Source organism: Equus przewalskii, chromosome 1 (assembly GCF_037783145.1).
Source record: "Equus przewalskii isolate Varuska chromosome 1, EquPr2, whole genome shotgun sequence".
Classification (NCBI taxonomy): domain Eukaryota; kingdom Metazoa; phylum Chordata; class Mammalia; order Perissodactyla; family Equidae; genus Equus; species Equus przewalskii.
Genome location: NC_091831.1, coordinates 136692229 through 136709598, shown reverse-complemented (window position 1 = coordinate 136709598; position 17370 = coordinate 136692229). Strand labels below are relative to the sequence as shown.

General features: G+C 35.9%; 1 protein-coding gene across 9 annotated transcripts in view; it reads left to right on the top strand.

The window, feature by feature from the left end:
* UNC13C (unc-13 homolog C) overlaps positions 1–17370 on the top strand; it is a 585940-nt gene that overhangs the window by 461096 nt on the left and 107474 nt on the right. For all 9 annotated transcript variants that reach the window (XM_070579899.1, XM_070579965.1, XM_070579933.1 and 6 more), the window contains 3 exons: positions 3800–3896; positions 4565–4708; positions 12360–12437. In XM_070579899.1, coding sequence (XP_070436000.1) covers positions 3800–3896; positions 4565–4708; positions 12360–12437 — 319 coding nt within the window. The remainder of the gene's footprint in view (positions 1–3799; positions 3897–4564; positions 4709–12359; positions 12438–17370) is intronic.

The following is a 17370-nucleotide window of genomic DNA, read 5'->3' as shown; positions in this document are numbered from 1 at the left end:
AATAGACTGATCCCAAGTAAAGATATTGTAACAGTGATCAAACCCCGCCCCCCCCAACCCAAAAATCAAAAGTCCAGGACCAGATGGCTTCTATGGAGAATTCTACCAAATACTCAAAGAAAATTTAATGTCTATCCTTCTGAAACTTGTTCAAAAAATTGAAGAAGACAAAACACTTCCTAACTCATTCTATGAGGCCAACATTACCCTGATATCAAAACCAGGCAAGGATAGTACAAGGAAGGAAAAATTATAGGCCAATATCATTGATGAACATAGATGTAAATATCCTCAACAAAATATTGGCAAACCGAATACATTAAATGCATTAAAAGGATGATACACCATGATCAAGTGGGATTTATACCAGCAATGCAGGGATAGTTCAACATCCCATAAATCAATCCTTGTGATACACCACATTAACAAAATGCGGAATAAAAATCACATGATCATCTCAATAGATGCAGAGAAAGCATTTGACAAGATCCTACATCCATTTATGATAAAAACTCTCAATAAAGTGGGTATAGAAGGAAAGTACCTCAACATAATAGAGGCCATATATGATAAACCCACAGCCAACATCATACTAAACAGTGAAAAACTGAAAGCCACCCCTCAGAGAACAGGAACAAGACAAGGGTGCCCACTCTCGCCACTCCTATTCAAGATAGTACTGGAGGTTTTGGCCAGAGAAATTAGTCAAGAAAAAGAAATAAAAGGTATCCAAATTGGAAAGGAAGGAGTGAAACTCTGGCTGTTTGCAAATGACTTGATTCTATATATAGAAAATACTAAAGAATCTACCAGAAAACTATTAGAAATAATCCACAGCTACACCAAAGTCGCAGGATACAAAATCAACATATAAAAATCAGTTGCATTTCCATAGACTAATAAAAAACTAGCAAAAAGAGAAGTCAAGAATCAACTCCCATTTACTATCACAAAAAAAAGAATAAGATACCTAAGAATAAATTTAACTAAGGAGTGAGAGACCTATAACTGAAAACTATAAGACATTATTGAAGGAAATTGAAGAAGACATAAAGAAATGGAAAGATATTCCATGCTCATAGGTTGAAAGAATAATAATAGTTAAAATGTCCATATTACCAAAAACAGTCTACAGATTCAATGCAATCCCGATCAGAATCAATGACTTCATGGAAACAGAACAAAGAATCCTAAAACTTATATTTAATAACAAAAGACCCTGAATAGCCACAGCAATCCTGAAAAAAAGAACAAAGCTGGAGGCATCACAATCCCTGACTTCAAAATATGCTACAAAGATATAGTAATCAAAACACCATAGTACTAGCAGAAAAATAGACACACAGATCAATGGAATAGCATTGAAAGTCCAGAAATAAAACCACACATCTATGGACAGTTATCTTTGACAAAGGAGCCAAGAACATACAATGGAGAAAGGAAAGTTGCTTCAACAGATGGTGTTGGGAAAACTGGACAGCTACATGCAAAAGAATGAAAGTAGACCATTATCCTTTGCCAAACACAAAAATTAACTCAAAATGGATTAAAGACTTGAATTAAGACCTGAAACTATAAAACTCCTTGAAGAAAATATAGACAGTACACTCTGACATCATTCTTAGTGCATCTTTTTGAATACCATGTCTACTCAGGCATGGGAAACAAAAGTAAAAATAAACGAACGGGACTACACCAGACTAAAAAGCTTCTGCAAGGCAAAGGAAACAAAGAACGAAACAAAAAGACAACCCACCAACTGGGAGAAAATATTTGCAAATTATATATCCAACAAGGGGTTAGTTTTCAAAATATAGAAAGAACTCATACAACTCAACAACAAAAAAACAAACAACCTGATCAAAAAATGGGCAGAGGGTATGAAAAGACATGTTTCCAAAGAAGATAAACAGATGGTGAACAGGCACATGAAACAATGCTCAACATCACTAATTATTAGGGAAATGTGAATCAGAACTACAATGAGATATCACCTTACATCTGTCAGGATGGCTATAATTAACAGGACAAAAAATAACAAATGTTAGAGAGGATGTGAAGAAAAGGGAACATTCATACATTGCTGGTGAGAATGCAAACTGGTTCAGCCACTGTGGAGAACAATATGGAGTTTTCTCAAAAAATTAAAAACAGAAATATCATATAATCCAGCTATCCTACTACTGGGTATTTATCCAAAGAACTTGAAATCAACAATTCAAAGAGATTTATGCAACCCTATGTTCACTGCGGCACTATTCACAACAGCCAAGACATGGAAGCAACTCAAGTGCCCATCAACTGATGAATGGATAAAGAAGATGTGGTATCTATATATACAATGAATGCTAAACAGCCATAAAAAAAGACAAAATTGTCCCACTTACAACAACATGGTTGGACCTTGAGGGTATGATGTTAAGCAACATAAGCCAGAGAGAGAAAGACAAACACTGTATGATTTCACTCATATGTGGAAGATAAACAAATACATGGACAAAGAGAGCAGATTAGTGGTTACCAGAGGGAAAGGGGGTTGAAGGGTGGGTGAAAGGGGTAAAAGAGCACATATGTATGGTGAAAGATAAAAAAACTAGACTATTGGTGGTGAACATGATAAAGTTTATACAGAAACTGACAAACAATAATGTACACCTGAAATTACACTGATATAAACCATTATGACCTCAATAAAATAATTGAAAAAATTAAATAAAAAGTGAATGTTGTAAGTCTATGTAAAAGTTCATTGCATTTCTATATAATAGCCACAATTAGAAAATTATATATAAATCATACTATTCAAATAACTTTAAAACCATGAAAAAGAAACGTGATGAAAGATGTGCAAGCCCTCTATTCAGGCAACTATAAAAAATCACTGAGAGAAATTTAAGATGAACTAAACACACAATGTTCCTAAAAAGATGCATTATTGTAAAGATAGTATTTCTCCTCACATTGCCTTCTAGATTCAATACAATCCCATAAAAATTTCAGCAGATATTTTTGTGCAAATTGCCAAATTATTCAAAAATGTATACAGAAACACAAAGGGCTATGAAAGCCAAGGTAATCTTGAGAAGAAGTAAAAATGTTGGAGAACTGAAATATCAGTTATCAAGACTTGTTAAAGAGATACAGTTATTAAAAGAGTGCAGTGTTAGTGCACGATAAGTAGACCAATGGGACAAAATAGCCCAAAGACAAACCTACACATATGCTGTTACCTGATCGGCATCAAAGATGCTAACTCAAGGGAGTGAAGGAATGGATGGTTTTCTAATTAAATGGTGCTAGACAATTGCACATCCATGTAGAAAAAAGAACTTTGAAACTTGACTCAGACCATTTAAAAAACCCAAGTGCAGATGAATTATAGATCATAAGAAGTTAACGTGAGTACCCAGGATAAGTTACAAGAGACTAGTCGGTATGAGTAGAAACCCAATCGTAAACCACTATGAGAGAAAGGCATGACAGGCGTCACAGCCCACAAGGTCTGAATTTTACAGGATTCTGAATTGTAAAGGGAATTGTAGAGTGGGAATTGGGAACTAAGCATTTCTGAGGCAGCACTGGAAGAACCAAGAAAGAGTGGGGGACTAAAGGTAAAAGAGAGGGGGATACATTTGATGAAGTAAAGCTAAAGGTCTCTGAGGAAGTAGAACTGGAAAAAGGGAGTAAAAAGAGATTTTTGGTCCTGAGTTACTCTCATATAAGAAAAGAGCAATGTTCACTGTTATTTATGTACAAATGACATCTTTTATTGTATGTAACATTATTCTTGTTTATTTAGGTGGTTTGAACCTTTTGTCATGCAGTGGCTAGATGAAAATGAAGATGTATCAATGGAGTTCCTTCATGGAGCACTGGGAAGAGACAAAAAAGATGGAGTGAGTTTAAATTACTTTAAGATTGCTTATTGTCAAGAAACATTCACGCTGCTCAATTTTAGGCTAATGGGAATTGTTAGGCTCATTGTTATTAATTAAGTTTTGTTTTAATTCTCTAATGATCAAAATAAATTTAAAAGACAATTTTAAAGGGCTAGTAGGAACCCTAGAGAATGCTTAAATTAAAAAAAAAAAACATCAATCACCCTTTTGCCCCAAGATTCTTTACTTCTTGAATTGGTCTGAATCTACAGAGTCAGTAGCCTTGTACAAAACTCCCTTGTTGTCCTGGAACCTTTCCAGGATTACAAGATTAGGAGCAGACACCCTCCCAGCCCCTCTGGAGCAACTCAAAAGTCTTGAGTCACAATCAGCTTGCTAATCCATCCTAATGCCTGTGGGGAATGAGAAATATGAAAGAACTAGTCCTCAATTCAGCAATGGAGAAACCAATGAATAGCAGCCTGCCCCATGATATTAGTTCCACTACACTTTCTAGAAAAGTTGATGGATGATTTTAAAATGGGTATTTTATTACCAAGAAATGAAGGTACATGATATGAAGGTACATAATATAGGAGATTCAGTTGTTTATGTGAAATAATGAAGACTCTTTACACAGTCCCTCTAATGTGCTTCCTCGATGGTTTCGCCTTCTCTCCCCTCAGTTCCAGCAGACGTCTGATCATGCCCTTTTCTCTTGTTCTGTGGTTGATGTCTTTGCTCAGCTTAATCAGAGCTTTGAGATTATTAAGAAACTGGAATGTCCTAATCCTGAAGCATTATCTCACTTAATGAGAAGATTTGCAAAGGTAGGTTAAATGAAATGAATCCTGTCTTTGATGGAACTGTAGCATGTTATTATTTTCATACACAGAACCTGAAACATGCTGTTGTTTTGTGGTATTAGTCTTCTCTGACACAACTACCCCAGTTTAATTTCTAATTCTAGTACTAATAAGTTTAGTTGTTTGAAATTTATCTTTGTTTCTGTACTTCCTGTTTCTTAAACATGGATTTATCATTTTAAAAACCTATTATTCACGTTAATGACAGTCATTTGTAATTGAAGAGATTACCATGGGTAGCCAAATTATTTCCATTTCAAATGTGGTTCTAACTGAAAATAAGCCTTGGCATTTCATATTCAAATTGCAAGTATTTTTTAGTGGACACTATAGTATGATGAAAAGTGTATTGGACTTGAAGTCATGAAAACTGAGTTCTCATTTGAAATCAGCCAATAACTTTAGTGTGAGACTGAGCAGTTCACTTGATTTTTACGAATTTAGTTTTCTTAGTTGACAGATTGATCTTGACCAACTTTATCACTCTTAAGACCTCTTCCTCCTCTTGGAGTCTAAGAGGGCTTGCAAAATGCTTACTACTTTGCCAAGACTTTCAATGGAAATATAAGAAATAAAAGATGTAATCTCTGCCTTTCAAATATTAAAAAACAAAAGATTCCATGTAATAATCAAGATAACATGGAATGAACTAATTGGGAGATGACATGAAGAGGGACACAATTCGGTTGGGATCTATACAAAGTTGAGCAGAAGGAAAACTAATGAGAACTGAATAGACAAAGGTTTCATTGGAAAAGCAGGCTCAAATAAACGAGAAGTTTATTTAGGTTAGAAAGTTAGAAAAATATTCAAAACCATGGGAATAGCAAGAACAAAGAAGGAAGTAAAGCGCTAAGCTTAACATGTGAGGAGCAGGGAGAAACAACCCTCTGGCAAAAAAGACTTGTGCTAGGAGAGGCAGTGGAAAAGGTTGGGAGAGTGAAGATGGGTCCAGATCTTGAAGAGCTTTGCTTTCCAGCCTGAGAAGTTTAGATTTAATCTCCTGGATGATTTAAGAAACACTAAACATTTGGAGATTTCTAAGCAAGGTAGTGACATAACAAACATAGTAATGTAGGGGAATGACCTACACAGTCCTGTGTCTCATGGTCCTAAAGACAAGTCTGGCTCCATGGGTGGGATGATGGCAGAGATCTCAGATGTTCATTCAACAAGTGCTTCTTACTCATTGCCTCACTTGCACTCTTTACCAGCTACTTTGAGAGATGTAGTCATGAATAAGTATGAATAAGTACAATCTCTGACCTCAAAAAACTGATAATGGGAGGGCCAAACCTATAAACAACTATGACAAATTTAAATGCTATAGTCAAGACATCTCAGAGTTTGAAAAAGGCCCAGAAAATATAAATCTATTTCACATGTTAAAAAATAAGGAAATGCCAAAACTCAAACTGTATAATATTTAAGATGTTGTATTAATTTGCCAGTGCTCCCATAATAATATACCACAGAATTGGTGGCTTAAACAGCAGAAATTTATTTTCCCACAGTTCTGGAGGCTGGAAATGCAATATCAAGGTGTCAGCAGGTTTGATTTCCTCTGAGACCTCTCTCCTTGGCTTGCAGATAGCTGCCTTCTTACTGTGTCCTCTGTGGTCTTTCCTCTGTGCACATGCACCCCTGGTGTTTCTATGTGTGTGCAAATTTTCTCTTCTTATAAAGACAACAGTCAGATTGGATTGGAATCCACACTAATGGCCTAATTTTAACTAAATCCCCTCCTTAAAGGCCCAATCTCAAGATAGAGTCACATTGTAAAATACTAGATGTTAGGATTTCAACATATGAATTTTGTAGGGGGACACAATTCAACCTATAATGGATGTGTACATTTAACATGCTGCTGCTTTTAACCACAGATATGACCACAATGAGCATATAACTTCATTAGTGTTATCAAAAAAAGTCTAAATTTGAGGTCCTTTATGAATGGGAGGATTGAGCTTGATCTTGTCATTGGCCCTGGCTCTTAGAAAAGTTTAAACTTGGTTCACTGGCTTCTTGCAGGAGATATCTTTATTAATTGTGGTAGGATAGTTTACACTGTGGTAACAAGTAAAACAAATTCCATGTTTTAACACCAAAAAGATTTACTTGCTGCTCATACAACATCAGATATGGGTTAGGTGACACTATAGGGTACCCTTTGTCAAAGATAAACAAAGCCAGACACTAGTTAAAATGGTAAGGACAGATTTTAATAGGTAATATGCTATTGCAATAGGGAAAAGAGTCCAGAGTGACTGGACTCAACTTTGATTTGTACAGAGGTGACCAGGTATTTTAAAGGGAGAATGAGGGAAGAGGCCTGTGGTGGGTTGGGGAGGCTCAGTAGAGTCAGGGAAGTGAAAAATCACAAAAAGTAGGAAGTGGGGTTTGTTCCATGTGAAACCCAACTGGGTTTGTAACTGAGGCTTATTGAAGCTGGCTCCTATCCTCCCACAGAGGCTGGAAGACAGTGGCCCAATCCTGAGCTGTTGACTGAAACAAATAGAAAATTCTTTTGCAAGCATTGAGTTTTCACAGGCAGACACTTTAAGGGAATCTGTGATCATCCTAGGGATGTGACCTTGAGCTGTTAGACACTATACTACTGTTTTTTTTGAAGTCTTTATAGGCCAAGGTTGAGGTCTAGTTGAGAAGAGGGCTCAGAGAAGCCTGGCTAGAGGTTGATCAAGGAGAGAACCTTTGTCACCCTCCACCATTCTGTGACCAACAGGTTCTAGCCTGAGAGCCCCCAATGAGGAGAGAGGTTAAGGCTCAAAAAGGGCTAATGAGCTACAGTTGGAAATTTAGGCCCACATTGTAAAAAGTCTTGAAGAGCGGACAAAGTGGCTGAACCTTAGTAGAAAATGAGGAGCCAGCAAAGGCTTTTAGGCAGACAGGCTGTCAGCCTAAGCTGTGTTACATTATTTATCTGCCATGAAATATTTTGAACTCCAGTCTCTATCTGTTAATTAGGAAGACTAAAGCAACCTCCTGCTTTTTAAGATAATGTCTAAAAATCATTTATTTGGATAATTCCTAGAGGAGACTTTCTTGGATTTCTGATTTCAATTTCCCAATATGATGAAATCTGCAGTAAATTCTGCAGGAGAATTATTCAAAAAAATTCTCTAAGAAAGTCTTTGCTTGAACTGCAGCTGCATTTTGGGCAACTGCCAAGGAAAGAATGAAACAGGGTCATTAGGGATAGTGTTTCAAAAGTTATGTCACATGCTATTCTTGGAACTTTGTAGGACTTGTAGTGGAAGCAGGATTATAGGAGAATTTAATAATCTCAGAGTTAATATATCTCGTAACATGCTATTATAATTGCACATGTTAGAGAAGTAATGAGAATTCTCTCTGAGAGTAGTCAGGTAGCAGAGTATGAAAGGTGGAGACATGGCAGCCCTGAGAGAAAGTGGAAGGAAAGCTGAACTGGGACTCCTGGGCCCTGGGCTCCAGCCTAGCCTCCACCCCTCAGAAGCTCTGACCTTTCTCCAGTTGTAAAACTGAACCTAGCCATGTTGAGACTACTAGGGGTACAATCAAAGGGACTGAGGGAGGTATAGGTGTGGGAGGTCACAAAGGAGGTCATATTAGAATCACACACAGGAAAACATTCTCTGAAGCGAGAAGAAAAGAATTAGGTTCCATGTGTCACTGAGGAAATGTGAGCTTTTATTGGCACAATAAAAACATTTCAATTGGGGCTGGCCCCGTGGCCGAGTGGTTAAGTTCGCGCGCTCCGCTGCAGGCGGCCCAGTGTTTCGTTAGTTCGAATCCTGGGCGCGGACATGGCACTGCTCATCAGACCACGCTGAGGCAGCGTCCCACATGCCACAACTAGAAGAACCCACAACGAAGAATACACAACTATGTACCGGGGGGGCTTTGGGGAGGAAAAGGAAAAAATAAAATCTTTAAAAAAAAAAAAAAATTTCAATTAAGTAAAACATTTTCAATTCATGGAAATTCAATACTCCCCAGTTATTATCACAAGGAAATAATGTAAGAACAATGAAAAACATTTTCTGGGACAGTAGAAGTTGGCAATTTTCATTGAAAAATAAATTATATTTTATTGGAATGATTCAAAACCTCATAAAAATGGGGCTTTGTGGATAATGTAATTGCAATTTCACAGTGACTTCAGACTATTGGGGTTTGTTTTGTTTCATCAGATGTGACCAACTGATCTTGAAAACCCTATCCACCTTAGGACTGGGATCTCTGTAGCAAAAAATACTGAAATCATATTCTCTTCCTGGGACCTAACATTGATTTAAACCAACTCCTGGAAAGAAGACATATTAATGATATCTACAGACATTGTAGAAGATATAGCATTCTAAACTGGGACTTAAAGGGATGATTTGTTCTTACTAAAGCATATGTAAGATTGACTAAGGTACCAAACAAATGCTTCAAATTTCATAGCGGCACAGTCAGGAGCTATGATGAGTGGTAAAGTGGGCACATGGGTAGCAAATATTCCTCTGGCTGTACTACTAGTTTAATTAAAAAAGAGAGACATGGGGCTGGCCCCGTGGCCGAGTGGTTAAGTTCGCGCGCTCCGCTGCAGGCGGCCCAGTGTTTCGTTGGTTCGAATCCTGGGCGCGGACATGGCACTGCTCATCAGACCACGCTGAGGCAGCGTCCCACATGCCACAACTAGAAGAACCCACAACGAAGAATACACAACTATGTACCGGGGGGCTTTGGGGAGAAAAAGGAAAAAAAAATAAAAAAATCTTTAAAAAAAAAAAAAAAAAAGAGAGACATGAAGTAACAATATCTTCAGTATTACTTAAAAACAAATCAACAAACATTTACTAAGTCCTGGCTGTGAGTTTGGCTGTTTGCCAGGTACCAGAGATACTGAATGAGACACACATATTCTCATCTCTGGGAACCTAATCCTAATTTTAATAAAACAACAGTGCTAATTTATTGGGCATCACTGTGTGCTAATCATTTTACATATATTGCCTCACTTATTCTTCACAGCAACCCCATGAGATAGGTACTATGACTACGTGCTTATTTTCCACAATCCTATTAGAATTTCATTTTATTTAATCTGGAGCTCTTTGAATGGCAGGTCCTTTGCTGCATCCATGAAAGAACTGTCTACTCCTCATGACTATTCTTCATATAAACTGTGTTTTATTATAGAATATGATGCAAATAACCCCTACTAGGCTATCTATTGCCTTTCTCTCTGCGCGGTCCCATTTCTGAAGACCAACAATCCCACAACTTAAGTTCAGACACTCAGAGATCCTATCTTCCAGGCCTTGCTAGGTATTCCTTCCATCAACAGTTTCTCTCTGAAGAGTTACTTTCACCCTGCTTTGCTTTAGTTAGGACTGTGGTTCTCAAACTTCAGCTTGGATCAGTATCACCTGGAGGCTCATTAAAACGCACATCACTGGGTCCCAACCCCAGAATTGCTGATTCCATAGACCTGGGAGAGGACCAGAGTATTTGCATTTCCAACAAGTTCCCAGGTGATGCTTATGCTGCTGCTGGAGCTGTGTCTTGGGTAGACACGAGTTACATTAACTACTTACTAGTATTAGTTAAAGAACTAATATCTGATAGCGACTTACTTTGTTGAATAAATTGGAGTGAAACCAAATTTCCCCTAAAATGTACATGCACACTTTCATTCAGATATACCTTGTACATTAATAAAGAAATGGATATTATTTCAACTAGTCTACCCACAACTCTTATGGGCAAAAGGCCTTAAATCATGTTCTACATGGCTGAGCACTTTTCCTTACCCACAACCCATCCTGACTTGCTGCTTGTAGGCTAATAGATGTGAGATCCTGGGATCAGTTGTCCCCAAGCAGGAATTCAAGAAACTGGGTCTTCCTGTGAAGCAGAGGCAAGCCTTAGACCATGGGGATAGGCTACCTCAAGAATGATCAGAAATGGATATCTGGATTCCCCTGCCCAAACTTTATCTTAAGTTATGATGTCTGAGTTGCAACAAGCTCCTAAAGTCAGGCTTTTGTTTGTTTTTGGTTTTGCAATATAGTGAAATGATCCCTATAGTTTACACTGTCATTAAAACCTGTAAATTGAGAGTAGTCCTCATATGTACAAGTGAATTAGTGCTCCTTAGGTAAGTCCCAAAGTAATTTTCAGCATTATGTGTAAAGTAAAATTTGAACAGCTGCACTTGGAAGATACTTCAGTCTGATCAGTGATCTGTTTTCCTAGATTTATTGGTCTGCTGCTTGATGAGATTTTATATTTTCCAAGACCGACTTCTGACTTAAATTGATGCATATTATCATCTCACTCTGTACTCCCAGAAAACATTGATTTTCTTTCTGCGTGTTATCCCTAACTTCAGGTTTCCATTGTGATTTTAAAACTTTATAAAGCAAGTTCATAGTCACATTTGGTGACTTCAGGTTTGTAGATTAAACATCTCTCATTCAGTTTAACTCCTTGGAGTGTCTCCCTGAGTTGATTTTGAGCCACAAAGAAAATTCAGAATATGTTATACAAAAATGAAAATAAAAGCTTTTTCGTCCTCGCTTTTCTATGAAAATAGATGGCATATATCTATTGTTATTGTTGTTTCCTCTCTTCTAAGAAAATCACATCCACATTTGGCTTACGATAGATAATTCAAGGTACATAAGTAAAAGCAGTAGGAGGCAGACTGATCAATACATCTATAAGTAATTGAAATAAAATGTAACTAAGTTCATTCGTTTCCCTTTTTTTTGCATAATTAATGAAAGCAGAGGGCATCTTTAGGCTCAGAAACTGTTATTAGATGGAAAACGAAAATGTGGAATTAAGATGAAAAGGACAGACAGAGGGGTAAGATCAGGCAATATTTTATCAAATAATGCATCAATAAATAACTTACTAAATTGAAGGTAAATGTATTGAGATAGTGCAATGCAACTAAAGCTGAAGTTTTAGATTTTAAGAGGTGATCTTTGATATGTCAGTAAGGCTCCTTATCATAGAAAATTACTGAAAATATTCATTGCTAAGTACCATGTATAGGAATGCTCTGGCCCCACTTATAATGAGGTATTTAGGAACATTAGAGAAAGTTGAGAAAATGACCACCACAAAGAATTTTGGCATGGTATATGAGTGCGTGTCTGGTTGGGCCAGGGGTGGGGGTGACACTAGAAATCATGAAAGATGATTCAAAGCATGAAGTGCCATTTTTTTCTGGGGTGGGGGGGGGAACATTAGGGGTCATCAGCTAATAAGTATCCAAACATAGAGAAGGTTGCCAGAAAATAGTGTATCTTCTGAGTAGTTAGTTAAGTTAGAAATAAAGAATTTTGCTGTGGAGTAGATTACATTAAAATGGAATGAGTCCAGGTGGAATACCCTTCAAATGTACTCAGAAATATTACAAATTGTGATCTAAATATAAGAGCTTAATTGAGATCCTTCTCTTGGCAAGAGTGTAGATTTAATCACTGTTTATGGCTCCCTTTCAGCTGAAAAAAAGACATATGAAAAGTTTGCCTGATTAGCATTAACCTGGATAGTGTATATAAATACTTACTTGCCTGGTTGAATTTCACAATATTTGGGGTTTTTTCCCTAGACTATCAACAAAGTACTGCTTCAGTATGCTGCAATTGTATCAAGTGATTTCAGTTCATATTGTGATAAGGAAAATGTGGTAAGTAAAAATGTCTCTACTTTCAAGTACTCCTCAGTTGAGATTCACTTATTCAAATCAATAAGTAAGCATGAGAAATTGTTTTCTTTCTGTCTTCATTCAGGATTATAGGGAATAGGGATCTCAAGAAACTGTTGGAAACTTCTCTAGTAGTCCTGAACTGGTTACGATGCAGAATTCAGAGGAAGGTTGAGAGCATCTCAGTGCCAGCCAGTTTGTACTTTTCCATGATGATAAGGAACAAGACTCATGTAAACAATGGAAAGCCCATATAATTGTGAAACATTGGAGCTGAGAATTAGGAGTTAAAAGGTTATTTAGTGTTAACACCAACTAGTGTCGTTTGGCACCAATACCAAAATGAGTATAATTTGGTCTTTCAGTTTTCAAATAAATTGAGAAGGATGGTTAATGTAGGGAATGATGCTGATTTCTACTCTGAGTTATTAACTTACTCTTTTATTTTTTGGATGATTGAGAAAATGTTTATGAAATCCAAACCAGTATTGCAACTTAGTCTATAAAAGGCACAAAGAGAAGCAAGGTAAAGTAAAGTGATTTGGAATATAATCAGTGTTATTTTATGATGGAACGTGAAATCTTATTCACCATACGTAAGATTAGGAGAAATATGTTGGTAACAGTATAGGAATTTTTTTAAAAGCACTGAAAAAAATATATTAAAAAAGTCAGTACTAGATTTTTAAAGAGGAAAATCAGGTTTTCTTCTCCTCAAAAAAGCAGTTCTCACTATCAAGCATGTCTAAAAGAGAATTCTCACTGAAACATCATTGACCTCTTGCTGACAGCTCATTAAGATGTCAGTCTTAATGGTTCTTGAGGGTCCCAGAAGATGCTTCTTTCCTTTAAATTAATATACTGTGCAGAAATTTTATTAAAACACCCAGATATCTCAGCAGTGATTTCTAATTGTCAATGATTATAAATATTGTAAAAGGCAAGATAGTTGTTTATTGAAAGTATATAATTATAATTAAAGGATAATACATTTGAAAAGTAACCAGCACAAAATTATTCAGAGCAAACCAGAGCCGGATAATTTCAGAAAAGATTTCGATTTTATTAGAATACCAAATTCAAGATTTTGACAGGTGGCTAAGAATTATAGAGGCTAATTCCTGTCATTCAGAAAGGAAAAAACATTAAAAAGACACTGCAGATTTCCACTTTGTGTTACCATTCTGTAGAGTATTTTATTTTTTAAAAAACTAAGAAAAAATCATAAATTGTTTATTCTTTTTATTTTTTCTGTATATTTTACACTTTTCAAAATCAAATTTTTATTAAAAAAGAAACACTTTTGCAAATATTATAGCACAGGAACTTGATTTTGCTTTTCTCAATGCTTTTCTTCACTAATTACTGATGTCTTGAGCAATCTTAAACTCTCACTAAATGCCAAGTATCATTTTAGCTTTTCCATGAAAGAATATCAATTAGCTGCTTACTATATGCTTTCAGCTGGGACAAACTGAAGAAGTGCTTTTGTACATTTGTGTGTATATATAACTATTGTTACAGATTTCTTTGAATATCAAGAACATTGAAACTTTTTATTTTTTCTTTTCTCAGTATATGTACAGCAATATACCTATTTCATCTGCAAATTGAGCTAGAAATTTTTAAAGAGAGACGTCTTTTAAGAGACCATGACATTTGCTTTCCCAGGGGTCAGAATTAAAGACAAAGGTTATATAAAAGTCCTGTGGTGACATTTTAAATTGGAAATGGGTCAAAAGTTTTTTAATCTACTTTTCCCACATTCCGAAATATAGCAAAGCAACATTCTCCAAATAAGAATTACTTGATTTTGAATACTTCTTGCAATATTTTTCAACTCAGAAACATACTTCAGTTATGTAGAAATAGCATAGTCTGAACAGAACTTTCATATTCATTGTATTTTAGGTTTCTAACTTTGTTCTAGATTTAGATGAAAGACAATGTATTATGATGTTTTTAGGGGAAAAGCCAAAATACACAAATAAAAAAGATTACAACATGTCACAAATGGCCAGATTTCATCACTTTTTATGGCTAAGTAGTATTCCAATGTGTACATATACCCCATCTTCTTTATCCATTTGTCCTTTGATGGGCACCTAGGTTGCTTCAAGTCTTGGCTATTGTGTCTAATGCTGCAATGAACATAGGGGTTCATGTATTTTTACACATCCATGTTATCACGTTCTTTAGATAAATATCCAGAAGTGGAAGATCTATTCTTAATTTTTTGAGGAATCTCCATACTGTTTTCCATAGTGGCTGCACCAGTTTCCACCACCACCAGCAGTGTATGAGGGTTCCCTTTTCTCCACATCCTCTGCAACACTTGTTTCCTTCCTTGTTAATTATAACCATTCTGATGGGAGTGAGGTGATATCTCATTGTAGTCTTGATTTGCATTTCCCTGATAATTAGTGATTTGAACATCTTTCATGTGCCTGTTGGCTGTCTGTATATCTTCTTTGGAGAAATGTCCGTTCAGATCTTTTGCCCGTTTTTTAATTAGGTTGTTAGTTTTTTTGTTGTTAAGATGTATGAGTTCTTTGTATATTTTGGATATTAACCCCTTATCAGATAACATGGATGGAACTTTAGGATATTATGCTAAGCAAAATAAGTCAGAGGGAGAAATTCAAATACTATATGATTTCACTCATGAATAGAAGATAAAAACAATAATCACATAGAAACAGAGATCGGAGCGGTGGTTACCAGAGGGGAAAAGGGGAGGGGGGAAGATGAAAGGGGTGATTAGACACATGTGTGATGATAGATTGCAACTAGTCTTTGGGTGGTGAACATGATGTAATCTACACAGAAATCAAAATATAATGATGTACAACTGAAATTTATACAATGTTATAAACCAATGTTACCACAATTTAATTAATTAACTAATTAATTAATTTAAAAGATTACAACTTGACTTCAAACATAGGTTACTTCATCTAACCAAGCTCATCAATAAATGATACTTCTGAATCAGGTTTTAATGTTCCCTTTACTGTGAGTGGTGGTGTTTTTTTGTTTGTTTCATTTACTGTAGAGGTGTTTAAAGTAAAAGCTGTTTCCTAGTTAGGTTTAGGGTGGATTTGTGTAATTCAATTCCCAGTAGTGTTTTTATAAATGGATTCACTAAAATTGGAATTTGAACATTTCAAGGTCAGGGAAAGCTTCAGGAAAGAAGAAAGTTTTGTATTTATTTTTGTCTCCTTCTGGATAACTGCATTTCTTTTCTCTATGTAGCCTTATCTCAGTAAGCATCAATAGCACTCAATGCCAAGTGAGCCAAGTGTCTATGTTCATTTTATTTCTTAGTAGCTCCTTTTCATCGGAAACGGTCTTAGTAAGAAGGCTTGGAGGTTGGTGTTTATTTATAAAGTGGGTACTAGAATAATATTATATGTGCAAAAAAGATAAGCTTGAATATTAACATCAAATAACCATAGAAGAGTCTATCCAGCTAACTTGGACCTATGGGGAGCAGGATGATAAAATCTTTCATCATGTAGTCTTCCTGCTTCTCATTAAGAGTCGTGATCTTCCTTTGACCTTAGTTTCTCCCTGGTAGGACGGACCAGTTCAAGCCATACATTCTCCTTCTGTAATAAAAAAAAAACAAAAGAAACAAAAAAAATGATGACGCTATTCCCTAATGGAAAAACGTCTATTAGCTCAGTTTGTTGATTTGGGGTCAAGATGCTGAATCCCATGAAAGTCTGACCATACATACTATGGAAAGGACTAAACTTAGATCAAGTGGCTCTTGATTATGGCAGGAAATTGGAATCATTTGTGCAACGTGAGGTTCAGCTTACTGAACAGAATCTGTGGGAGATAAATATCAGATATCTGTGTTAAAAAATAAAATATTTAAGTGACTGGAATCAAATGAGCAAAATAGAAATTTTAAATTGTTTTCCTAAATCGAAGTTAGGATGTGGTCACTTTAAGAGTCAAATAGAAAGTTTTTCAAAGGTCAGTAATGTGGTTAAAACAATAATAAAATCTTTCCGCTGATGAGTGCTAACATCTCTCTGATGTCCTATAAGTCCTTTGCTTTCCTCTCTCTGATTCATTATTGGCTGATTTCCCAGCAACTTGGAAGATATATCCATTTTCCTTTCTTTTACTCTTTTCTTTCCCTAATCTACTGGCTCTTCAGAATCAGCATACAGCAAATATCAAATTATTCTATAACTATTCTGAATTTTACTTTCCAATTATAAATTAATTACTACCATTCTAAGGTCACATCTAGTCCTGTCACAAAGCTTTGCATCTTTTTGTTATTGTCATATTTCTGTCTCCTCAGAAACAACAAGTCAAGAAACATTTTTAAAGCATGTATTATGTGTAAGGCTCTGTGAGTGAGAAAAAAACCAAAAAGACACAGCAGCACATATAGTGCATTTAAGGTCAGCAGGCAAGATGGTGAAAAGCAACTCAAATATAAAGTTAAATAAAACAATGTCAAGTGAGTAAGAAAAGTCTACAACTGAGGAAAGAGAAGGCTCTAACCTAAATGATGGATATGATTCAAATAGGCAGAGATTCAAGTGAAGAGGTCACATGCTAAGCCAAGTCGCAGAGTCTGGAAAGCACAGGTGTTCCAGTGGGAATAAGCCCCTTGGAGTTGAGAGTTAATCATAACGCAGTAGATGGAGATGAGAGGGAAAACATAGTTTAGACATGAGTAAAGGCCTTGAATATCAACATGTGGACTTTATCTGTAGTCATAGAGAGTTCACTAAAGGTGTTTAGGTTTGTTTGTGTTTTTTTTATTTTTAAATTTCAGATGGCGTTTTGGTTTTTAAAACAGTGAAATAGAAAAATTTAAATTAATCTCTTTTTCTTAAAATGAGTCTTTAAAAACAGAATTTGGTTAAGTTTTAAGTATAAAATG